Source organism: Rhagoletis pomonella, unplaced genomic scaffold (genome assembly GCF_013731165.1).
Source record: "Rhagoletis pomonella isolate Grant_MI unplaced genomic scaffold, Rhpom_1.0 Rhpom_scaffold_00007, whole genome shotgun sequence".
Classification (NCBI taxonomy): Eukaryota; Metazoa; Arthropoda; class Insecta; order Diptera; family Tephritidae; genus Rhagoletis; species Rhagoletis pomonella.
This window is the reverse complement of record NW_023458561.1, coordinates 9682888-9709799: the sequence shown is the minus strand read 5'-3', so window position 1 is coordinate 9709799 and position 26912 is coordinate 9682888. Positions and strand designations below refer to the sequence as shown.

At 34.2% G+C, this 26912-nt stretch overlaps 1 protein-coding gene across 3 annotated transcripts in view; it reads left to right on the top strand.

Moving 5' to 3' along the window:
• LOC118742295 (vesicular inhibitory amino acid transporter) overlaps positions 1–24524 on the top strand; it is a 46239-nt gene extending 21715 nt beyond the window's left edge. For all 3 annotated transcript variants that reach the window (XM_036474262.1, XM_036474264.1, XM_036474263.1), the window contains 2 exons: positions 6315–6471; positions 22675–24524. In XM_036474262.1, coding sequence (XP_036330155.1) covers positions 6315–6471; positions 22675–23971 — 1454 coding nt within the window. In that variant the 3' untranslated portion in view covers positions 23972–24524. The remainder of the gene's footprint in view (positions 1–6314; positions 6472–22674) is intronic.
• The last annotated feature ends 2388 nt before the right edge of the window (positions 24525–26912 follow it).

Below are 26912 nucleotides of genomic sequence, written 5' to 3'. Positions count from 1 at the left end.
TAATTCGAGAAAATGGTCGCTATTTTATTATCACTTTAATAAAGGAACTACGCCAACGCCTCCCTACAAATATTGCCACACTAAAAAAATTGACTTTTTTCGGTTGGAAATGCATTAAAAGTAATTAAATCAAAAGTATTTGTTCAACTACAGCAACAAAGACACAAATATAATGCCGACGAAATAACATCCATAGAGATGCAATGGCAACGGTTAACGTTACATACCTGGAGTAATTTAGACTCAACTGTAAAATTTTGGGCCGAAGTTTATCAATTTCGAAATGCCCTAGGAGAAAACCCTTTTGCTGACCTTTCCAACCTAGTTTTTAGTTTTCTTGTTTTGCCTATAAGTAATGCAGAAGTAGAGCGAATATTTAGTTCAATGAATATAATAAAAACTAAGCAAAGAAATCCAATGTGCGTTAAAACGTTAAACGCTATTTTATATATAAGATACGGTTTAAAACGTGAAGAAAAATGCTGCCATAATTTTACTGTAGATGACGATCTCTTAAAATTAATGAATTCAGGTGATATATACAATAGTGATTCATTTGATGATGAAGAATATACACTCGATATAAATTAATGGTGTTAACTAGTCTTTCGTTTCACTAAAACATTTTAGACGTTTTTAGCCGCTTTTTTTTGCTAATCTAGCCGGTCGGCCCAAAAAGTTCTGGCAACACTGATCCTAAAGCAAGAATAGTTCTTTAAGTTTCTCATTTTCAACTTTTATTTTTTTCTATTTTACGTACCGTAATGCCGATTGACAACATATCTTCTAACACATTTGCGTATGCCAACCTCTTTTTTTTAGGGTGCTGGACATTATTGCTGTTTTAGCCCTTTGGTGGCTAGATTTAGCTACCACGAACTTTTTTTGGCCACATAAATTTAAATTTGCCCCTAGCCCTTTGTAGAATTTGTTCATACTTGGCCTGAAAAAGTTGTAAATGCGTAATTTGATCTAATTTTTTTGCATTTATGTAAGAGATGTATTTTTAAACTAAGAAAGACTATTATATATACATATATGTATTGTATGTTCCTTACGTTTTTATACATACGTACTGTAAAAGTATTAGGGCTGTTAACTTATCTATTAACGATTTAACAATAGTATAAAATAGATAAGTTTACGGCCCTTAATATGCTTAATTTGTTAAATGGCCCATCAAGTCGATTTACCGTGTATGTTCTTCTGGTATGATTGTACCAGTTGCTAGTGCGACTTCAAAAACTATTTGAAAATTTTATGATTGTACCAGCATGCTGGTGTCGTGAGTGGTGAAATTAGCTAAATCTTCCAAGTAAAAAGTATTCTGGCGGAAATTTCTTGCACTATATGAGTCAAAGCCGTGTTTGTGGAAGATTAAGTTCCCAATATTGCAGTTGTAAATTAAAAAGAAAAAAAAAAAACAATGTCTAACAAAATGGTAGAAAAATTATGAAATTTCGGCTCTAATTATTTCGATCTTTCCTCGACCTCATTTGTAAAGAAATTAATATTGTACCAGCATGCTGGTAAGTTATATGCTTCGAGCCTGCTGGTACAACCACTTGATGGAGCTGGTGGTGTCGTATATTTCCCCTTTTATACAAAAAAGTTTTTGGCATACAAAAAAAGTGGTGTGTGTTTATAACCAGACCACCTACCGACATGTATTTCGACCGAAAATTTGAGGGTGTACGACTCAAACGAATGTCAGATTTGGATTCGGCGGTTCGAAATACACTTTTGATAAAATAATGGAAGATCGTGCCTGATAAAAATTAAGAAGTTCATATTAAAACATATTTATTTCAAAAATGCGTAAAGTGCTTGTGCAAATTTTCTGAGTTTACTTACATATAAAGCCTTGTGGTTATAACAAAAAACTTATAGTTTAAAAAACTAAAATCTCGCTTTTATAATTTCCATTCGTACTGTCATCAGGTATGTAACTTGAGAATAGAAATCGCTGCATCTTTTAGGCGCATCAATATTACATAGTTACGTCCCGGGCTAAGAAAAGGGAGGTAATAATAATAAAAAGACTCAGAGAAAGAACCTTGCGCATTTTTGGGAGAAGACGAATTGAAAAATTCACCATGAAAAAAATTAGTTTACTGCAAACTATTCCCTATACAACCAATGAAACTATTACATAACTTTCTCCGCCGATGAATCGCTTGTGGATACCGCTAATCTGAATCGCAGGTAATAGATAGCAGGTAATGGTTGCGTTAGCGTAACGGTTAGTTATTAAAAGTTATCAAAAACTATCAGCTTTTTCCGTTCGCGTACGCAAAAAACTTTCAACATTTCATTTTAAAAAGAAGCTGTTAGTTTCTGCTGGATAAATTTTTACTAACAGCGATTTGCCAACAGGAAAACAGCTGATCAAAAACACCTGGAATTTACGCAAATCGAAACATTAAATTTGATGGTTTGGAAGTTAAAAATGATAAATGCGACTTATTAAACTTGTAAGAACTAAGTAGTTATTCGTTTAATCAATAAACTCTGTCAGGATAACACATTGTGTTGAGTTTTCGTATGTTTTAAATTTTACACTTTTGAATGTAAACAAAAATTCTATCAATTTGTTGATTTCTATCAACTGTTCGTCTAACTTACAAGTTTCTGCAAATTTTCTGTTCGCGTACTATTTTGGATATGTTTCTCTTATGAGAGAACAGATAACATTTCGTCGGAATTTTGCTGTTGGATGTTTTATACTGGAGATTTCTAACGAATCCCAATGAATTTTTCGGGGCTTTTGGAAATTTTTGGGGGTTTTGGGGCCTTTTGGGTGTTTCTGAAGGACTTTTAAATTATAGTTACTATGAAAAACTGGTTAAATAAACAATTGGGTATTATTACCGACCTGAAAATATTGATTTTTAAGAATTCTTTACCATTTCTACGAAAAGTTTTTTTCCATATAAAATACATGGAAAACTTTGAGCGCTTTGAGCGACCTCTAAATATTTTTTGATTGCAAAATAAAAAACAAGGGTATATTTTTTCGGTATAGAAGAATCCTAGGGGGTGAGAGCAGAAAAATTAGTAATATTAATTAATTAATTAATATTAATTAGTACTCACCCACTTTCAACTTGCCACAAAATATGCTGTGCAAATGAAGAGAAGTTATTAAAATGTTGTCTTCTTGGCAACGTATGCTATGAAACGCCAGATCATTGGAAAATGGCAAGAACTTCGCCACAGACACAACGCTTTGGTTAGTTTATTAACAATGGCAGAGGAAGATATGCCTTCTGACGACCAAAAAACCATAATCGTGGCAGATAATTTGCCACTGGAAGTCGTTAAGTGAATAGATGGTGAAAGTGTTGTACCAAAATGTATCAACAAAAAATAAATTTTGGGCGAGACGAAGTTCGCCGGGCAAGTTAGTTTTTTATACCTTTCATGAGCATGAAATGGTATTATAACTTTGGCCCGATGTATGTAAGTACCAGAATAAGAAGAGATAGATGTATACTTAAATGATCAGAACGTCGAGCCGTCTGTTTGTATGCAGTCCAGTCTTTCAGTTTTCGAGATATCCGGATGAAATTTGGTAGGTGGGTGTATTTTTATAATGTATTAATCATTTGTCGGAACCGGAAAAATCGGAACACTATAACCTCTAGCTCCCATACAACTGATTGTTCAGGTATGAGATTTTTCGTTATAACTTCTCCATTTATGCAGCTAGGAACATTAAATTTTGCACTGTTGTCACTCATTATCAAAAGAATACGTCCAGTGAAAATGGCGAAGATCGGGTCGCTATAACCTATAGCCTTCATACAACTGATTTTTCAGATATGAGATTTTTTGCCGTAACTTCTCCATTTATGCAGATAGGAACATGAAAATTCGCACCGTTTTCACTCGTTATTAACAAAATACTTACAGTGAAAATAACAAAGATGGGGTCACTACAACATATATCTCCCATCCAACTGATTGTTCAGTTATGATAATTTTCATTATAGCTCCTCCATTTATGCAGGTAGGAACATGAAATTTTGCATTACTTCCACCCATTATCAACAAAATACTTACAATGAAAATAACAAATATCGGGTCACTTTTACATATAGCTCTCATACAACTAATTGTTCAGATGTGCGATTTTTGTTATAGTTCCTCCATCTATGCAGCTGGGAACATGAAATTTCGCAATATTTCCACCCATTATCAAAAAAATGGTTACAGTGAAAATGGCGAGGATCGGGTGGCTATAACCTATAGCCTTCATACAACTGATTGTTCAGATATGAGATTCTTTGCTATAACTTCTCTATATATGCAGCTAGAAACATGAAATTTCGCTTTATTTTCACTCATTATCAACAGAAAGTCTACAGTAAAATTAACAAAGAGCGGGTCACTATAACCTATTTATTGCCTACATATAACTCCTTCATTTGGACAGCTAAAACCCATAAATTTCGTAAGCTATTTTATAAATAATAATACAAAGTCTACTGAGAAAATCGTCCAAATCTGTGCCTTATAAGCTTTATCTCTTATACCACTGATTGTTTCTGATGCCAGTTCTTGGGATATATCTCCTCTATGTTAGGAAGCTAAACCCATTAAATTGTGTTACCGGTTTACACGCCAATCACACAGCAGTGAAAATCACTTAAATTGGTGCTATATAAGGTACTATATCTTTCATACCTCTGATTGTTTAGATATGATTGTCTATCTATGTATGCTGTGAATATATACATTCTTTCAAACGCAGTAATCTGTTAAAGTAAAATTTTCAGATGTTCTTGAAAGGTATGAAGCCTTCGGCATAGCCGAAGACAGCGCTGATCTTACTTGTTTTTAATTTTCAATGTTCTTCTTTTTACTTCCGTTTTTTTATTTTACAACGCCTACTTTAATTAAAATAATTACAATATGTTTTTGACACTTATATAGATTGGCGCTTACATATAAGTTAGTGTTTGGCCGAGCTTCTCCTCCAATTTGTGGCGTGCGCCTTGATGTTGTCACACAAAGCGGAGGGACCTACAGTTTTACGCCGACTCCGAACGGCGATTGTATTTTTATGAGAAGCTGGTTTTCATGGCAGAAATACACTCGGAGGTTTGCCATTGCCTGCCGAGAGACGACCGCTGTTAAGAAAAAACCTTTTTTTTCTAATTTTTTTTTTTGTGATGTTGCTTTAACCAGGGCTTAAACTCAGGTGCTGATGAGTAAAAACGCACACTGCTTACCACTACACCACAGCGGCCGACACTTAGGCAACATAAAAATACACGTAGATGTTGTTTTTGCTCTAATGCTACTGTCTGTTTCATATTTATGCCTCGATAAGATAAGTGTAAACTTGAAGTATTGGGCGCGTTTATAAGACGTAGCTGTTTAGCTCAACTGCTACGAAACTGCTGGCGACTGTTGGACCCAACAATTACGTCTCAGAAACGGCTTGATGAATATGCTGCCAAATGAACAGCTGATAAATGTAAACAAATGAAATTGCAATAAATAGAGATAGTTGCGCCGATAGTATTCAGAATTCAACGCTGAGCTGCCGCCGTGTTGAAAAAATCGTTCAATGTTATAATGAATTTTAAAAACATATATTTAGAAACGTGGTATAAGTATAAAATATTTTAGTTACTTTATAACATCAGTAATATAAAATAGAATAAATTTGTTTGCAACTGCCACCTAACAAAGCGGCGTTAAATTTGATACAAGTGGCGTAAGTCTTTACGATCAGCTGTTTAGTAGATCTCTTAAAGTAACGTTGTAGTTCTAGTTTCGCAAATACAATTTTTGTTGTAAAAAATGACATTTTTAGAAGTGCTTTTGAGAATGACCATGTGTTGAATCGAATTGGGACAATGGAAACATTTTTTTGCGAGGCAGTCCCAACGTACATATTAGGGATGTGGCGAATGTGGAATTTTAGACATCCGCGGTTGCGAATGCGAATATTCGTTGCAACCCTGGTATATATCGTCATCTGAAATGCAAAAACACGCAACAAACATCGTCGCTGAAATGCAAAAAGTTGTAACCAACAAAAAATTCAAAATCCACTCTTTAATTTATATGACACCGAATTACAAACTAAAATTATTAGCAAAAACTAAAATTATTAGTCACGCCTTTTTCCATTTTAGTGACGATGTTTGTAACGGCTTTTTGCATTTCAGGGGGCGATATGCATTAATTTGTAATTGTAATTATACAAAAAATTTATGAATTTAATCATTACCCAATAAATAAATTTTCTTTCATAGACATCTTAAGCCTAAATCTTTTAAATTATCTCATTGCTGTAGCACAAATTGCTGAAAAACCAACCGAACTGAACCCGTTTCGCAATCCAAATGGATGGACGGATACAGACACAGGCGAATACAAGAATGAGGAATATCAGAACACTTCCTTTATTGCAAATGAATACGATGGAAGATATCAGCAAACAGATGGATTTAGGTATGTAAATACCAATGCTATTTAACCAAAAATTTATTTTCCGAATTTTTCACTAATTTCGTTACTCTGACCTACATACATATTTCTATAAAATCTAATTAAAACGCTCGAAATTTTTGCGAAAATTTGTTGATGTTTTGTTTTTTGTTGCATAAAGATTGAACCTGGGATTTATACAGTTTTTGTTTAAGTATAAACTGTGTTTTTATTAACAAATATATTTAATTATATTCAACAATTTTTATGAGCTTGAGGCCGTTTGAAGTGAAAAACTTAATGTGGAAAAGCAACAATAATTTGAAAAAATGGTAGAAGTGATAGCTATTTCGGAAATCACACATTTCCTCGTCAGACTTCTTTCAGTAGGATTCGAACCGATGATTTCCGAAATAGCTATCACTTCTACCATTTTTTCAAATTATTGTTGCTTTTCCACATTAAGTTTTTCACTTAAACCGGCCTCAAGCTCATAAAAATTGTTGAATATAATTGTTATAAAGGCCAAAAAAATAACAAAAACAAATATATTTAATAGTAATAACAATAGATTGGCGCTTACGCATATGTTAGTGTTTAGCCTAGCTTCTCCTCCGATTTGTGGCGTGCGCCTTGATGTTGTCACACAAAGAGGAGGGTCCTACAGGTCCCAAATATATTTAATGACAATATTAAATAATATTAATAAAATGGTCAAATCTTGTCAATATGTGGGTGTCGTAAAGTTGTGCCATTAAAATGTCAAGTTTTAGTAAGGAATCGAAAGAAGGTGTCTCTTTTATCCATTAATAATGACTTAAAAATGATTTTTGTCAATATGTGCATGCATATTTATGTTAAATGGAGTACATATGTACTTGGGCTCAATTTGTAAAAGTGTAAAATATGTAAATGTATGTACGTAAACAAGTAAACTTTCTCATGAATGCCATCAAATCATTGGTCATGAAGCAAATGTATGTACATATGCATGTACTGAAAAAAGAGCAAATTAAAAAGTCTATACTATTTATAGTCGCAAATTACAGTTTTTGTATAGATTTCGTACTGAAGGAAAAATTTCATTTCCCAACACTAGTCCAGGCATAGAGAACGCTTTTAGCTAACGCTTGTTTGTGGTAGTGCCCACCTCTGATCATATCTTTCGGCCACAGTGTCCGTTTAGTCCTTTTGGTACTTTTTTAAGATTTGCTGTTTTAAACATGTTGATGCGCACATATGTACCTCATGAAACGTCTTCAGTTTTTGTTAGCAGCCGCATTAGGACTATTTCGATGGCCCCGAGCTACTTTATCTCTGGTCGATAGTCATAAATTTGTCCTATCTTAAAAGCCGAGCGATAAACCATTTTAACTCGAAGAACCACCGTAACTTATCACTAACTCCAGAAAGTATGATTGTTTCATCTTAGCTCTTCTAACTATCCTAACTCAGATATGCCTACTTAGTTTGTCTTATGATGTTAAGCTGTTAAGTTATGGAGTTAAGACACAGTAAATAGACGCGTCTAAGCTAGAATAGTTTGTATAACAGCGCTGAGATAAGATGGAACAATCGTGCTTGGCTGAATTAGTAAAAAGTTACACTACTAACTAAATAGTTAGAATAGTTAATCGCTTAGGTAGTGATTTGCTTATACAACTGTTTAATCAAAGAAATTTATTTAAGGAATCTTCGTAGATCTGCGGGAAAACATTACTGCTGATTAAATAAAAAAATACCTACCTTTCATTGTTTGGCAGTATACACATCCATAATAAAAATATTTATAAGGTACAATCGCTGAGAGGCAACTTTAGGAATTTTGACGTTTGCTAGCATTTTGAAAATGTCTTCCGACGTCATTTCGTTTGTTTGTTTTTATTTTCACTGAAACCAAAGAAATATATTTTGACGAAACAACAAAATTAATGCACATACATACATACATACATATGTATGTATGGAAATAAATATACAAATGTAAACAATTGTGTTTAATGAACTTCTAAGCAACTTTCTGTAGTTACGTTTAACTAATGCTTTCATTGGGTCAAGTGTTATGGCAAAAAATGAGCCGAGCACACATACGGGCACTTTGGAAAATCAGCTTCTATAACGCCACATATGTACATACCTCGATCCATTTTTGCCGTATATACATATGTACGGTAATTGCGGGAACTTAAAAAACTTGAAATTGCTCTGCTTGCAGAAGACAACGCAGCCGTTAAAGCAGCAACTCATTTTTCGTTTCAAAATTTTTTTACTCTCAATTTTATACGATTTTAAAATGTTGGCAAACTTCAAAAAAAAAAATCATGGCCGACGCATTGAGAGAACGGTTTTACCTTACTATGCTTTTATCATGAATAAAATTATAGTTTAAAAAACTAAAACCTCGCTATTATAATTGCCATTCGTACTGTCATCAGGTATGTAACTTGAGAATAGATATCGCTGCATCTTTTAGGCGCATCAATCTTATCTTACTAATATTATAAATGTGAAAGTTTGTACCCAATTTGCCACAGGGCGAAGACGACGTCGTTACGACGTCGCTCTGGTGAAGTCGTTTGGGTGAACTCTAAACGAAGTCGTTGCGACGTCGCTTTGGTGAAGCCGTTACGACGTCGCCCTGGTGAAGTCGTTTGGGTGAACTCTAACCGACGTCGTTACGACGTCGCTTTGGTGTAGCCGTTACGACGCGCCCTGGTGAAGTCGTTTTGGCGAACTCGAAACGAATCCGTTTCTTTGAACATAAAAGTTTTTTGAGGAACCTTCGGTCTAGGTTGGACAAGTTGCACGCCCAAATTTTAATATATCTAAGCATAAATAAAAGTCATTCATTTGGATAGTAAACCGTTTTTATTATGACAATTTTTTATCATAACAGAATATGGAATCCACAATGTACACTTGTGCTCAGAAAATTAATTAATTTTTTCAGTATTCATAATATTTTTTATATAAAATGTTTTTTTATAAAGGTAAAGTTCACTCTATTGGCCTTATTAATAAAAAATAAAATTTGTGGGAATAAAATTTTTTTTTAATTTGGTAGAAAACTGTACTTTTACTTTACAGCGTGGCGACGAACAACTGTTACCCAGGTTTGTTTGAGAAATAAAAGAGTCCTTTATAGATTTTGCGAAAAAAGTATTTTATTGTTAATTTTCCACAGATTTTACTTTAGTCGGATTAATTAGTGTTTAAATTGTAATCCTTATTTACATTCGCCAGCAGTGTAAACTTTGAGAGAAAAGTTGATTTGGCACGCAAGTCTTTTTCTGGTGACAGAAGGGACTCAAAATGGAAAAAATTAGCGGCATCTCATCACAACAGCGACAATTAGAAGTACGCTTTAATTGTTGATGCCCAGCTCTCAAAAATGATTAATATACTTTAAATATTATTTCAGAAGCGTTCCAGCAAAAATTCAACAAATCTGTGGAAATAATAGAGCGAATAACCAAAAGATATTTCCATTATGCTGGAGACAGGATCTCAAAACGGAATAAAAGAAATGTTTCACAGTCGTCTGCATAAATATACTATCTGTCATATTGATAAGTTTTAACAATTTATTTTTTTGTTACTTCATTTTAGTTATCTTTATAAAAATTGGGTTTATTTTTTAACAAGGTCCATATAGTTCAAAATTCAAAATTGCATGTATGTACATATAAAAAAAAATTAACAAGCTTTTATAAAAATTTTAAGATTTTTATTCTGCATTAAAGAAACACATATGAAGCAGTTTTAAAGTCCATTGAAGTTTGGTATGTATAATAGAATACACGGTTGAAGTGCCTCAAAGCATGCATTTTCTGTCATAAAACTCATATGAATGAAAATCCGCAGTACCGCAAAAAATATAACACCAAAAATCAATGTGAGTTTTGTGTTACTTCAAACCTGTGTTCTATTATACCAACATTTTATGGACTATAAAACTGCTTCCTATGTGTTTTTTAAATGCAGATTAAAAAGCTTTAAATTTTTATGAAAGCTTGTTGAAATTTTTTTATATATACATATATATGTTTGTATGTATACTACACATTGCTTTAATTTTGAACTTGAATTTTGTGAAAAAATAAGCCCAATTTTAATTAATTTTAAAGATGACTAAAAAGAAGTAACAAAAAAATTAATTGTTAAAACTTATATTATATTAAAATATATTAAAATTTTTGTTTGTATTTTATGACTGAATGTTTACCTTATTTTTCTTTTTTATTAATATTTAAGTATTTATGCATATTTAAAAAACTTTGAAAAAAATTCAATGAATTAAATTAAACTATTTTAAACTAAAAAAATTGTTTTTAATTTCCTAGCAACTTTGAGCGTCGTTTTGCAGTTCGCTGGTATATCGTTCTTGCGGGCTGCAGGGGACTCGTTTTTGCGACTCGCCGGCGAGTCGTTTTTGCGACCCGCCGGCGAAGTGTGCTTTTCATCCGACGGCGAGTTCGCCGGCGAGTCGTTTGCGACCGTCACCGGCGAACAAATTGTTCACCAAAACGAGTCGGAAACGACGTCGTTACGATGCACAGTGGTTCGGATCGCAAATCTAGCTGGACGAAACTATTTAAACAAATACTCGTTGATGGATCTTTACTCCACTTCTTACCTAGGGGATTTTTGGGTCGCTGATTACGAATCTGAAGTCACTTATCAAAAATCCAAAATGGTGAATCCAATATGGCGGACGAAATTAAAAAAAACTCGGTAGATTTCTATGAAACTGGGTATCTGGGGGTTTTCTGGGTCGCTGATTACATATCTAAAGTCATTTACCAAAAATTGAAAATGGCGGATCCAATATGGCGGACGAAAATTAAAAAAAAATCGGTAGATTTCTATGTAACAGGGTATCTGGGGGTTTTCTGGGTTGCTGAATACGAATCTAAAGTCATTTACTTTATTTACTTCGGAACGAGCATTTTCATCAGATATTTCTTTCAATTTACTAATCACATAATCACGGACACCTTGTTGTCTTTTAGTTAGAAGTTCCAGCAACACTTCTCCAAATGTCAAACAACTCACTTCTTAAGCTTTTATTTACCATGACCAAAAAGAAACACAAATAAATTTCAGAAAAACTTTATAACAGCGCTTAAAGATTTGCATGCCTGTTGTATAATTTTTTAATTCCAGAAAGCAGAAAATTTTGCGAGTTACTATTTTTTTTAACTCTTACATAACCAAAGTTTTTATAACTCCAAGTATTTTTCTGTTTTAACACACAGCCCCTTCCCCCCGCGCCCCCACTTTCCCCCGTGGATCCACCACTGATCTTATATTTATATTCAGATACATTCCTGTTAATAATTACTTTTGAATTTTGATATTTGACATACCGTCACTAAAATGTAAATATCTAAGCCAATTGGTTAGACTTGGTTATCGAACTTACCCCCTGCATTTGCGAAGACGTAAAGAATAATATGAAAGTGGTTTTATAACGGCCTTCGGCGGCCTTTTCTTTTCCTACTCTTTAATTTAATTTTTTTATTAATCAAAACGACGATTTTTCAGAATAAATTTTCTTATACCAATGTGGACATAAATTGCGTTATGACCTCTGAATCTATAGCGCAATAAGTGTAATTTTTTGTTTATAAAGTCAATTTTCAATTATGCAAATATTTGTGAGTGCAATTAGCAATATTTTAAGTTAAATTTCAGCTTTTAAAATAGAGTTCTCAAATAGGCGGCGTTTACTTACCTTTTTTTGTTTGTTTTCATATGTTAATGCTTTAATAAATGCAATTTCTATTTGAATGTATTGTCAGGAATGTATTCCAAGTACCATTAAGTATTTTAAAAACAAAAAAAATTGACTTTCGTCCAGCCAGATCTGCTATCCGAACCACTGTGCGACGTCGTTTGGCAAATTGGGTATGTTTGGATGTTTGGGAAATCATCACGCGGAAACGACAGAACGGATTTGCATGAAGTTTTGTACGCAGATAGCCTATGGGGCAGATTGGTTAATAGGCTCTTTTTTAAGAGTTGCCACCTGTTAAAAAAGTTTAATTTATTTAATATGCGGGAACGACTGAATGGATTTGCATGAAAATTTGCACACAGATAGCTTATGACCTACAGTGGAAAATAGACTAATATTTGGAAGAGTTGCCACCTGTTAAAAAAGTTTAATGAAATTAATACGCGGAAACGGTGACAGGTAATAAGATCAACGGAAATAAGGTCAATTGACTTTATTTCCCACCTTGGTGCGAAATAAAGTCAATTGACATTATTACCTTTTTAAAAACGAAATAAAATCAATTGACATTATTTCTCTTTCAAACATTAAATTTGCTTAGCTTCGCGGCGGGCCGCGTCAGCGCGCCACACCGCGTGCGTCGCGCTCGCGCTCGCGCCCCGCGTACCCCGCGCGTCCGGCGCGCACACCGCGTCACGCTACACCGCGGGCCCCCCGGCCCCCCCTCCCCGTCTCCCGACGTGCTGTAGCGCAGGTAGATTAATTTTTTGTATACGTTAAAATAAAATTTTTATATATTTTAAACATCGAGGGCTTATATTCAATAATACCCCCTATCTGCACACTTTTCACAAAGATGAGATTCTGATATAAAAATCCACCTAAGCTTTAACTGTCATCAGTGATATTAATGCTACCTTATATAACGACAGGTAATAAGTCCCAGATGGTTTCTAAAATCAGAAATTAGTTTTTGTGCAAATTGCAGATAGAGGGTATTAATGAATTCAAGCCCTCGATATTTCACATTTTTATATTTGTAAGTTATTGGAAGCAGGGATGCCAACTTGGCTCAAACCGTGCCATTTGTTCCTATTTTATTTCAAATGGCACTTAATTTTTCAATTTGGCACAAAATGCCAAAATGGCACTTTTGTAAAAAAAATAACATTTCAATACATTTTTGTGAAATCCTTTGCGTGCACTTCTTTTTCTCAGCTAAAATTTTCTAATTTATAAAGGCTATTCAACTGGTTTATCTTATTTTATCATTGCACTTTTGTTTTGAAAATGAGGCTTTATTTTATTGCTAAATGTGAATGATTAAAAGGAATTACACCTTTTTTGGCACTTTTATTTTTCTATTTGGCACATTTTGGCACTTTTTTTATCCTCAATATGGCACCTCAAAACTAAGGAGAGTTGGCAGCCCTGATTGGAAGATTTCTGCTGTGTTTTGAGGCAACAACTTGTCTGCAGTAAAAAAGCATATAATTTGTGTTTCAAAAGTGTGTGAAAACCAATCCATTAACTTATATGATCTCGGTTCCGATATTAAATAATCAATAATTGTTTATACCCGCATTTTGGCACATTGGCTCGTTGAATGTGCCATCTAATAAATAGTGTCGTCGTTCTCCTTAGCTGCTTTTAAATGACTGCTGGCGGAGACATAAATACAGTGTAAGAAATTTCTTTTTCTAGAATTGTTTCCTTATAGAAAGGTTGGGTTCTTTTCCACCTTAGACATTCCGAATTCGTTCAAAATATGCTAATTTAAAACACAGAATTCTTTCAGTGCTCCTCCGGGGTTTTTGGACATGTACTGTTTCTTCAATTTAATAGTGTTCGCTTTATTTTTGTAGAAACGAAAAATGTTTTGCATGTTATGGATCATTTCTCCACTCTTTCTTCAAAAATTTCTCGTATTCCAGCTGTACGCAGGCGTTTAGTTTTTCGCATCGTGTTTTTACATATTCGTAATTTATATTCTTTTTTTAATAGAATCAATTGGAGGTAGTTCATGATTGTGTGTGGATTAATATCACAACACTGAGGATTTGGCAAAAGCCTTTTTCATCTATTAAAAAACAACACTTACGGGGCAATGTTTATTGTAAGAACAACATTTTTTTCTATGAATCGACACACTTTAAGCATTGTTGACGCTATTTCCATTTGAATGAGGAAATAGCGTCAATGACTTTATTTCCAAATTTTTGTTGACTTTATTTCGCTTTTGAAAAGGTAATAATGTCAATTGACTTTATTTCGCACCAGGGTGGGAAATAAAGTCAATTGACCTTATTTCCATTGACCTTATTACCTGTCACCGCGGAAACGACTGAACAGATTTGCATGAAATTTTTCCCACAGATAGCTTATGACATAGGTTGGAAAGTAGGCTACTTTTTTAAGAGTTGCCACCTGTTAGAAATGTTTATTTTAATTAATACGCGGAAATAACAGAACTGATTTGCATGGAAGTTTTCACACAGATAGCTTATGAGCTAGGTTGGAAAATAGGTCTGAACGGATTTGCATGAAATTTTGCAAGCAGATAGCTTATGACCTACAGTGGAAAATAGGCAAATTTTTTGGAAGAGTTGCCACCTGTTAAAAAAGTTTTAATTACATTAATACGCGGAAACGACTGAACAGATGTGACAGAGATAGCTTATGACCTATGTTGGAAAATAGGCTACTATTTTAAGAGTTTCCGCCTGTTTGAAAATGAAATTTTGCTCAAAGATGGTTTATGACCTGGATTGAAAAATAGGCTACTTCCTTAACCGGTTTTCCGATCAGAACGAAATTTAGTACACTTACTACGGATTTCGGATAGATGGTCTTAGACTGAAAGTAAGTCCGATAACTCAAGGCCCCTCCCATACAAATTGCAATTTTCATATTACATACATATCTCGGGAAGTATTTGTGGGAGACAACTGAAACTTGGTATAGTGATATGGATGTGAAATCAATGTTGGCATTAATCGATTGATGTTTTAATTAGTTAGTTAATTCGATTAAATTCTATCTGATTACAGTTAATCATGATTAATTTTAATCCGACTAAACAGTTAATCGTTACCGCGATTAAAAAATTAATTTTTAATCATTAACTCTTAATTTGATCAAGTAGGTTTCGTGATTAATTAAGCTATGCTGGAATTTCCCTGTGCACACAAAGCAAGTTAATCCGGTATGGCTAAGTCGGGTTTCCTCATCAATCTAAGCAATTTGGTGTGCATTTTCATTAAGATATATATCAACAATCGTTTTACAAACTAGGTTTGTAAAAGTTCCCAGTGTGTATATTACTAATAACAATAATTATAATTTTTTTATATTATGTGCTTTTTATAAGCATAAAACACAAAATAATTACTATAACTGGTGTTTGGTTTCAAACTCGGACAAACTAGACAAATTAGTCAGATTTTATTTTTAGTTGGATTAACGATTAATGTTTTAAATTAATTAAACGTAATCGCAGCTAGCGATTAACGATTAAAAAAATGTTGTCATTAATCGTACAGTTGATTACGACTAATTAATGCAAATCGTCAAACGCGATTAACATTTTAATCGTTAATTTTTAATCGATAATCAGATTAAAGTTTGCCAACACTGTGTGAAATCATGTTCATATTCACGAAAAAAATGGACGTGTTTGGAAAAGAGGCGGAGCACCTCCCATACTGACTGAAAGTTTCATATTGCATATCTCTTCAAATGTTTGGGGTAAAGCACTCAAGCTTGGTATGGAAATACATATGTATGTATGTATGTGAAACTAATACCATACTCATGGAGAAAAATGAGAGTTATTGGAAAAGGTGGTGTGGCAACTCCCATGCAAATTGATTTGTATATGCTGCATATCTCTGGAGGTGTTTATTGCAGAGGACTGGAACTTGGCACCGAGATGTATATACAAAATTAATTTCATACTCATGGAGTAGAATTTACGTTATTCGAAAAGGGGACATGGTTCCTGCCGTACAAATTTACTGTTTTATACTTGGTTCTGGGGTATGTAAAATCAATTCTAAATTCATGGAAGAAGATTAGGGTTATAAGAAGAAGGGACGTGGCACTTCCTGTACAAATTTACTTTTTCTTGCCACATATCCCTGGAAGTTTTTGTGGAAGAATACTGGAACTTGGTATGGAGTTGTGTATACAAAATGTATCAATTGCTCATGGAAAAAAATGTTAGTTATTAAAAAAGGAGGCATGTCGCCTCCCATACATACTAAAAACTTCTTAATACATATCTCTGGAAGGATAGAAAATCTCTGGAAGTATTTTAAATTTGTTATGGAGATTTATTTTATAAGTGCCAGAATAAATTTCATTTAATGGAAAAGGGAGAGCCGGGTTCGCCCTTATAATCTAAAGCCCTCTTGAGGCATTTGCTATAGTAATGAGAAGTGGTATTTTATCAAGGCCAGGTTAATAAATTTGAGTTGGAAATATTAGTCGTGGCACCTCCAAGAAGGTTACACGTTCACGCGTCGTATACCTGGAACCATTTTAAGGTAAACTTAGAGGGATTGATATCTTTCGTATGCCTGGCGCGCAGACGAGATTTTATAATTTCATAGTTTTAAACGGCCTAAATACCTTAACTCACTTAGAAAATAACGAGCTATAATCAAATGGGCACAGAAATAAAATATAACATCATTAAATTATTTTTCATATTTGTATAAAAACGTGGGGTGAAACCCGCGGGTATAAGCTAGTATTACATAGTTACATCCCGAGCTAATAAAAGGAAGGTAATAATAATAATAATAATAGATTGGCGCTTACACATATGTTAGTGTTTGGCCGAGCTTCTCCTCCGATTTGTGGCGTGCGCCTTGATGTTGTCACACAAAGCGGAGGGACCTACAGTTTTACGCCGACCCCGAACGGCGTTTGTATTTTTATGAGAAGCTGTTTTTCATGGCAGAAATACACTCGGAGGTTTGCCATTGTCTGCCGAGGGACGACCGCTGTTAAGAAAAAACCTTTTTTCTATATTTTTTTTGTGATGTTGCTTTGACCAGGGCTTGAACCCAGGTGCTGATGAGTGAAAGCGCACACTGCTTACCACTATACCACAGCGGCCGCCATAATAATAATAATAATAAAAACCCCAATGGCGGAGGAATTGAGCGAGCGGTGTTACCTTTAAATATTTTTATCATGTACACCTCAAGCAGCGTTGCCAGGTTGACGTTTTTAACGTCATTTGGTCGTTTTTTGTATCCTGTTGACGTTTGGACGTTTTTTTGTGTAAAAAATTACGTTTTTTAACTTCCCAGTAATTTTTCTCTGTTACTTAATCTGTTAAGGGGAACTGATTTTGAATTGTTTTCTTAATAAATCTTAACAAGCTTTGTGCTTTGCAGCAGCTGCTTCAAAAGATATTCATTCTTTGGACACAGATGACTTATGATGCAAACCAAGCAAAAAAGGCTGAAATATTGCTGTGTTCCTTCTTAGCAGAACGTAATTTAGCATTTTCGACAACCGACCACCTAACCAAATGTCTTAGAAAAAAAAAAATGTTAAAAATCAACGCAATTCTTTTGCACCTTAAAACTGCATACCCAAAAAGATTCTAAAAATCTGAATAAAAGTTGAAAATCTAGCTGAAACTTTGCAGATTCTTTATAATTTTTGCACAAAGTTCGAAATGTGGATTTATATTTTGTTTGTTATATAATGAGCTAGGCTTTTATGGAAAAATAATAAACATTAAATAAACAAAAGAGAAACTGCCAAAATCGATCAAAACGTTGATGACTAAATCAGCTGATCACAAGTGTAGGTATAAAATTATTTTTATATTAACGATCTCAAACCAGTTTACAATGAATTTTGAATGGTCTCTGTCGTTTAATATATCTTACGTACATATCTGTGTTCGTATGGAATAGTAGCTTATGTCGGGAAGCCGGCTTTAGTATAATGCGGCATTCTCTTTATGCTTTGAAGGACAAGGAATTTTTTTGATGAGACTTAATAAGAATATTGACTTGCTAGTATGGGAACTATTTAATGCACGTTTATTGGCCAATAGTTCTTCAACGGCTCTGCGCCAGTGAGTCATTCGCAATCATATGCTGCCAATGCCGATTTATACTAAAGTCAACCTTTCGACATAAGCTACTATTCCATACGAACACACATATGTACCTTTATATACAATAAAAGTTTAATAAGAACAATTCTTTATGCAGACATTTGAAAAAGACGTTTTGGGTAGGAAATGACGTTTTTTCTGACCAAGAGGGACGTTTTCTCATGTCGAAGACCTGACAACACTGAACTCAAGTAACACACTGGTGTAAATTTACGAATTTTGGTATAAATCTGATTAATTGTACCAAAATTCACAAATTTACACCAAGTTATACACCAGTGTGCTACTTGAGACATGTATATGTTTTACGAATTCGTTCACTTAGCAATTAAGTGTTTTAAATACTCATACATATATATGTACCAGTGACAGGAAAGTAGGCACAATTGTACCTCTTCAGCCCTATTTTATTACAATTACCTCGCTTTTATTAGCTCGGAATGTAACTATGTAAAAGATGCAGCGATTTCATGATGACAGTACGAATGGAAATTTTAATAGGGAGGTTTTAGTTTTTTAAACTATAATTTTATTAAATTTGAAGATAATATCGTCGATGTTTTTGCAAAGTCGCCCATCGACCAATTCCAAAACCGCCTATCTTAAGGCATCCAAATTTTACAGGAGAGAAAAAACGGTTTTTCTTTGAAGGCATTGCCGTGATACCTTGTTACCTCCTGTATTTTCTCCAGCAATTATGCTACAAATCTGTTGTTTTAATAACGATTTCATGATTTTTATGCATGGTTCAATTAGTAAAGGTTTTGTAAGTAGCTATTTTCTAAAATTTGACACTCCTACCCGCAGGGATGGTACTTGGAAGAAGGAGAAAAAGGGAAAGAATTCCATCACACTTCCTAAATGGTAGCGAAATTCTACAAATGGCATGGATAATGTGTGCATTGTGGTATTTTAATACAAAAACGAATTTTATTTAATTATTTAAATTATTATGTTATTAAAAATAAATTTTGCCATGAATATACCAAAGTTGCACGGCGCATAACTAAAGAATGGATGGTCCCTTTTGAGCTATTTTTTTACTGTTTGTCTGCCTTGTAAATTCTGTGCGGTACCATGTACATTAGATGGATATGAAAAAGCTATTGGTTTGTAGAAAAATTGTGGAATTATGATTAAAAAACGACAAATAAAAACATTTTGTAGCTTACGTTTCTTTCGCGTTTATGGCTCGATTGCTTCGAATATGGTAATTCGGATTCTTTGATATTGCACTTTTAGTGTTCTGGGGAGATTATGCCGCCGTCAGAATATTAAACATTGGCTTGCACAGTCGCGATTGGCGCTTCGTGCCGGACGACAGGAAGAGTAAAAGGGACACGCAGCTACTGAACGACTGAGACAGGAGACCTGATCTACATCGCCAAATGAGAACGTGTGTCAAGTTAGCACTAATTGTAGTGTTTTTGTTGTGGAAAGAAAAAATTTGTAGCTCTCATTTTTTAAGAAAAAATGGTATGCAGTGCTAACTTGACACCATACACCTAGTGGATAGAATTTAGATATCCAATATGTTACTATGCCATTAATTTTAGCTTTTAACTTTAAAATTTCTTGTGAAAGGAAAAAATTTGTAGCTTTCGTTTTGATGGAAAAAATTGAGTTGACCCATATTCGAACAAAATTTAGTATGTAGTGCAAACTTGACACCATGCACCATTGACGACAGTATTGAGATATTGAAAAGGTTACAACGGAATTAACTGCAGCTTTTTTTTTATACATTTGTTGTGGAAAGAAAAAATTTGTAGCTTTCGTTTTTTAGAGAATTTTAGCGATGGAAATTTAGCGTAGCGATTGTCAGAATTCCACTGCAGGATTGTGCTGAGTAGGTCAATACCTAAATATTTTCGTTGACTCATTTACCAGAACCATTGCGCGCTTTACTTTACAGCGCCTTGGCAGAATCAATAGGTTTCCACGAATATCGACAAATACATTTCGGCATTTAAGGGAATTTCGTCTCCTTAGCCTACATTGAATTTCTGCAGTCCAACGATTCTCAATCATTTTATCTTGTTGTCGCCAGCGAATGAAGAACAACCATTTCTTCAAATTTAAAATAAAAATATCACTACTAAAAATTTAAAAATTTTCTTAAAACCTGCAAAGAAATTTGGAAAAGAAATATCACTGTTTTTGTTTTTAGGAGTAGGGGGGGAGTGTCATTGATAAAATTAGAGCGAGAGAAAGTTTTTCTTACAAAACCTTTCGTTATTGAATCATGATTTTTATGCATAAATATCGATGCCTGCAGTTCAGGGTTACGAAATCTCCTTTTGGCCACAACGTCGATTAAGGCGGTTTTTCAACTGGTCGATGGGCGGTTTTACAAAAACATCGACGATATATTCAATACAAAAAAAAAAAAATTTTGCCAGATCCTCCTGCGTTTGTCCAGTGCATTATTTTTATACTTTTTACTACATCCATGTCATACAAAATCTCGTAAAATTCGTTACCCTCCCTTCTTGGATACCTCCATCGTCGCAGAAAGGGTGGAATTGTACTGATTGATGGTCAAAATGACATTATGAACAGCAGTAAAGCATTAATAATAATAATAGATTGGCGCTTACACATATGTTAGTGTTTGGCCGAGCTTCTACTCCGATGGACAAAGTGGAAGGACCTACAGTTTTACGCCGACTTCGAAAGGCGATTGTATTTTTATGAGAAGCTGTTTTTCATGGCAGAAATACACTCGGAGGTTTTCCATTGCCTGCCGAGGGACGACCGCTGTTAAGAAAAAACCTTTTTTCTATATTTTTGCGATGTTGCTTTGACCAGGGCTTGAACCCAGGCGTTGCGGAGTTGAAGCGCGCACTGCTTACCACTACACCACAGCGGCCGATTAACCGAGGATATAATCTAATTCTGAAGAATTGGCTGATGATAGGAGTTTTAGTTTGGGCTCCAGTTCTATACTGACGGTTTGGTTAGAAGGAATGAAGAAGTCGCACGAAAATTAGTTATTTTGTCTAAAATATCATTTGGTCTCGAATGGCTCGAGAAGGCTCCTCCTAATTTGAATGGAGCTCGTGAGACGTACTATATTATTTTGGGTCCCAAAATTAGACGTGATGCCGTTGACGCAGGTCCTCTTCGTATTACGATATCACTGTCGGAAAAAGTATTGGCACAGCGAATCTTTCACAATATATGCAACAATTTTTATTCCGATATTTTTCCGCTATTTTTTAATAAAAATATGGTTCATTCTACAACAAACGACATAAAAAAAATAATTTCCAAACTCTGTGAAATACTCGCAATTTTTCAACTTTTTAATTAGATCTTTTAGAATTTTTTTGAGGATGAAGATTTGTAGCCCAATAAATTTTATTATAACAAAGTGCAAGTTTGAAGTAGCAACGACTTACCTTTGATTTTTGGCAATTTTTTTCCACGCAGCTTCTTCCATAAAAATAACAATTCGAAAATACTTTGAATGGAAAAAATGCAAAACACCTCCACCAAAAAATATTCTCAAAAATAAACCGAACTTGCATTTTTTATACTACAATTTAATGGGCTACAAAATTCCAAAAAATCTGATTAAAAAGTTAAAAACTTGCATGAAAATGTATAAAATTTTCGCGAGTTTTGCACGAAGTTTAGAAATTATATTTGTATGTTTTTTTATTGTAGAATGAACCATATTTTTATAAAAAATTAGCAGAACAAAATTTAAATAGATATTGTTGCATATATTGTGAAAAATTTACTGTACCAATACTTTTTTCCGGCAGGTACATCGTCACAAGATACGAATAAAGGAGCGCTAGTGTTTTGACGGCGAAAAAAGACGCTTAAAAAAATTCACGAAAAAAGACGCTTAAGAAAAATTTCGGCGAAGAAAGACGCGTGACGTAGATGACGGCGAAGAAAGACGCGTAAATATAGATTTATACCAGGCCAAGGATTGTAACTTCAGCATCATTCCTCAAAAACTCTTTGGGCGTATTTACATACTGTTACACCCGCAAACATAGTTGACCGCGAATATAAGGTCACGCATCTTTCTTCGCGGTCAAATAGTTTAACGCGTCTTTCTTCGCCGTCGACTATTTTAAGGGTCTTTCTTCGCTGAAGTTTTTTTATGTGACTTTTTCGCGGTCAACTTTTGAGCTTGCGCCTTTATTCGTGCCTAATGACGATATAAATATTTATACATGTATTAACGGTTTGTGTACATTTGACTTCTTATTTCTAAATTAGGTACAATTGATAAATTTCATTTTCATACATACATACATACATTTTTTCAAGACACACTTGTTGTTTTTCTTATTCTTATAGTTTTCATTTACATTTTCAGACAAGGAAGCGTTGCGTCTGAGGGTAGCTCATTCGTGTGTGAAGGCGAAGGAGGCGGTGGTACAAACATCGACGAATATCAGGCTGCATGGAATGTTACTAATGCCATTCAAGGAATGTTCATCGTATCATTGCCGTTCGCAGTGCTGCACGGAGGTTATTGGGCCATCATAGCAATGATTGGCATAGCTTATATCTGCTGTTACACGGGAAAAGTTCTGGTGCAGTGTTTATACGAACCCGACCCAAATACTGGTCAAATGATTCGAGTGCGCGACAGCTACGTTGCAATCGCAAAGGTCTGTTTTGGCCCAAAACTGGGGGCTCGTGCTGTTAGCATTGCGCAACTGATTGAGCTACTAATGACTTGCATTCTTTATGTAGTTGTGTGTGGTGATCTATTAGCGGGCACTTATCCTCAGGGCTCATTTGATTCCAGATCTTGGATGATGTTTGTAGGTATATTTTTGTTGCCAATGGGTTTTTTGAAATCACTTAAAATGGTATCCACACTTTCATTCTGGTGTACCATGTCCCACATTGTTATCAATGCCATTATTCTCGGTTATTGCATATTAGAGATTGGAGAATGGGGTTGGTCCAAAGTACGATGGAGCATTGATATGGAGAACTTCCCCATTTCGTTGGGTGTCATTGTCTTTTCATATACTTCGCAAATATTTTTACCCTCCCTTGAGGGCAGTATGGTCGATCGTTCCAAATTCAACTGGATGTTAGATTGGTCGCATATAGCAGCAGCGATTTTCAAAGCCGGCTTTGGATACATCTGCTTTCTAACTTTCCAAGATGACACACAACAAGTCATCACAAACAATCTGCACTCACAGGGTTTCAAGGGTTTAGTAAATTTTTTTTTAGTAATAAAAGCAATACTCAGTTATCCATTGCCATATTATGCTGCATGCGAACTACTGGAACGAAACTTTTTTCGAGGGCCGCCTAAAACGAAATTTCCCACAATATGGAATTTGGACGGGGAATTAAAAGTCTGGGGACTAGGATTTCGGGTAGGTGTAATAGTTTCCACGATTATGATGGCCTGTTTCATTCCACATTTTTCAATTCTTATGGGATTTATTGGTAGTTTTACGGGCACCATGTTGAGCTTCATTTGGCCATGTTATTTCCATTTAAAAATCAAGGGTCATCTACTAGATCAAAAGGAGGTTGCAAAAGACTACCTCATTATCAGTCTCGGAGTCTTGTTCGGCGTTATAGGCATATACGACTCAGGAAATGCATTAATTAATGCTTTTGAACTCGGGCTACCATTTTAAAATGGGAATGGTAAAGCGCAAATTATCTCGAAATTACGTGAATCGAAAGTGACACACTTTAAGTTAATCACATGTAAAAGTTTCAATAGACAGTTGGTATATTATTACGGAGAATTGATTGATTCATAGTATTTGTGACGTTTTTGTTGCAGGATATACGTATGTAGTAATTTAGATGCTTAATTTGTTCATACAATTTTTTTTATCTTTAGAGTAAGATAGCTATAGCCATTTAACAATTAGTCAAAATGGCAAAATTTAAAATAAGAAACGATGTCTTCCAAATGATATGTGTAGAATTATAAAACAGATGTTCTATACAAATTGTAACGTGAAAAATGTCTTCCAAAACGATCTTAGTATAAAAATATATACAATAATATTTGATTAAGAATAGTACATACAAATGCATCTCCTACATGTGTTTGTGCTTAGTTTAAGAATAATGTTGAAACATGTCTTCCAAGATACTTACATATATCATATACTTACTATTATAGATAGATACTTATATACATGTACATGTATTGTATTATATGGATATTTTTTTTTTTAATGTTCAAATACATTAGAATATATAGCCTTGATTACGTTGTTTTTATCGAACAAATTTGTATTCTTCTCATAATCGTGTGTAATGTGTAATAAGATATTCCCATCAAAATATGTACAAGAAAAACGGAACTTTCAAACAAATCGAAAGCCTTCAAACAAAAGCAACCCTTAAACAATTCGTACCAACAGATGCAAGCTATTTTTTAAACCATAGTATATATTCAAATACAATTAGACGCCAAATTCGAAAGGAAATGTTTTAACAAGTCAATGATGACTCCTTTTACAACGAAAGAAGTCAAAAGGCGCCATTTGTTAAAGTGGGAACAGAATTCCAGAGGGTTTTTGAAAATTTATCGTACAACCTTACATTAATAGCCGACGTTGTGGCAGCAAATTTCGTATCCCTTTTGCTTCAATGTGGAGGTTGAAACTCCTGAAATTGTATACAGGTGCTGTACTTTCTACTGGAACTGGAAACACATATAAAAATAATACAATATATTCGTCGGTAATGGTGACAGGTAACAAGATCAACGGAAATAAGGTCAATTGACTTTATTTCCCACCCTGGTGCGAAATAAAGTAAATTGACATTATTACCTTTTCAAAAGCGAAATAAAGTCAACAAAAATTTGGAAATAAAGTCATTGACGCTATTTCCTCATTCAAATGGAAATAGCGTCAACAATGCTTAAAGTATGTCGATTCATAGAAAAAAATGTGGTTCTTACAATAAACATTGCCCCGTAAGTGTTGTATTTTAATACATGAAAAAGGTTATTGCCAAATTCTCAGTGTGGTATCAATCCACAATCCAATCATGAACTACCACCAATTGATTTTATTAAAAAAACGGATATTACGAATATGCAAAAACACGATGTGAAAAACTAAACGCCTGCGCACAGCTGGAATACGAGAAATATTTGAAAAAAAGAGTGTAGAAATGATCCATAACTTCCAAACCATGTTTCGTTTCCACAAAAATAAAGCGAACACTATTAAATTGAAGAAACAGTCCATGTCCAAAAACCCCGGAGGAACACTGAAAGAATTCTGTGTTTTACATTAGCATATTTTGAACGATTTCGGAATGTCTAAGGTGGAAAAGAAACCAACCTTTCTATAAGGAAACAATTATAGAAAAAGAATTTTCTTACACTGTATTCATGTCTCCGTCAGCAATTTGTGACGACATCATTTAAAAGCAGCTAAGGAGAACGACGACACTATTTATTAGATGGCACATTCAACGAGCTAATGTGCCAAAATGTGGGTATAAACAATTATTGATTATTTAATATCGGAACCGAGATCATATAAGTTAATTGATTGGTTTTCACACACTTTTGAAACACAAATTATATGCTTTTTTACTGCAGACAAGTTGTTGCCCCAAAACACAGCAGAAATCTTCCAATCAGGGCTGCCAACTCTCCTTAGTTATGAGGTGCCCTATTGAGGATAAAAAAGTGCCAAAATGTGCCAAATAGAAAAATAAAAGTGCCAAAAAAGGTGTCATTCCTTTTAATCATTCACATTAAGCAATAAAATAAAGCTTCATTTTCCAAACAAAATTGCAATGATAAAATAAGATAAACCAGTTGAATAGCCTTTATAAATTAGAAACTTTTAGTTGAGAAAAAGAAGTGCTAGCATAGGATTTCACAAAAATGTATTAAAATGTTATTTTTTTTTACAAAAGTGCCATTTTGGCACTTTGTGCCAAATTGAAAAATTAAGTGCCATTTGAAGTAAAAGAGGGACAAATGGCATGGTTTGAGTCAAGTTGGCATCCCTGCTTCCAATAACTTACAAATATAAAAATGTGAAATATCGAGGGCTTGGATTCATTAATACCCTCTATCTGCAATTTGCAAAAAAACTAATTTGTGATTTTAGAAACCATCTGGGACTTATTACCTGTCGTTATATAACGTAGCATTAATATCACTGATGACAGTTAAAGCTTAGGTGGATTTTTATATCAGAATCTCATCTTTGTGAAAAGTGTGCAGATAGAGGGTATTATTGAATATGAGCCCTCGATGTTTAAAATCGGACAACAGCATGAGTTTACTCGCTTCCATCTAAAGGCTAGTGAGAAACACCGTACAAACAGTGAGATTCATAGTTAGTTTTGAAATCAATGTTTAGCTGCAGTGTACTCATTTGATTTCAAATACGGCGTTGATATATTCTTTCCAAATCAAGTCAAGCGAGTGAAAAATGCTGTTATGAAAAGCAAGTTGAGCAATCGAATGACACCCATTGACTTCAAACAATTAGTAGAGAATACGAAAATTTTGAAAAAAATGATATTGATGAAGTATTTTTTAAAATATATTAGTTTTACTAAATTATTTAGTTATGCACCTGACGT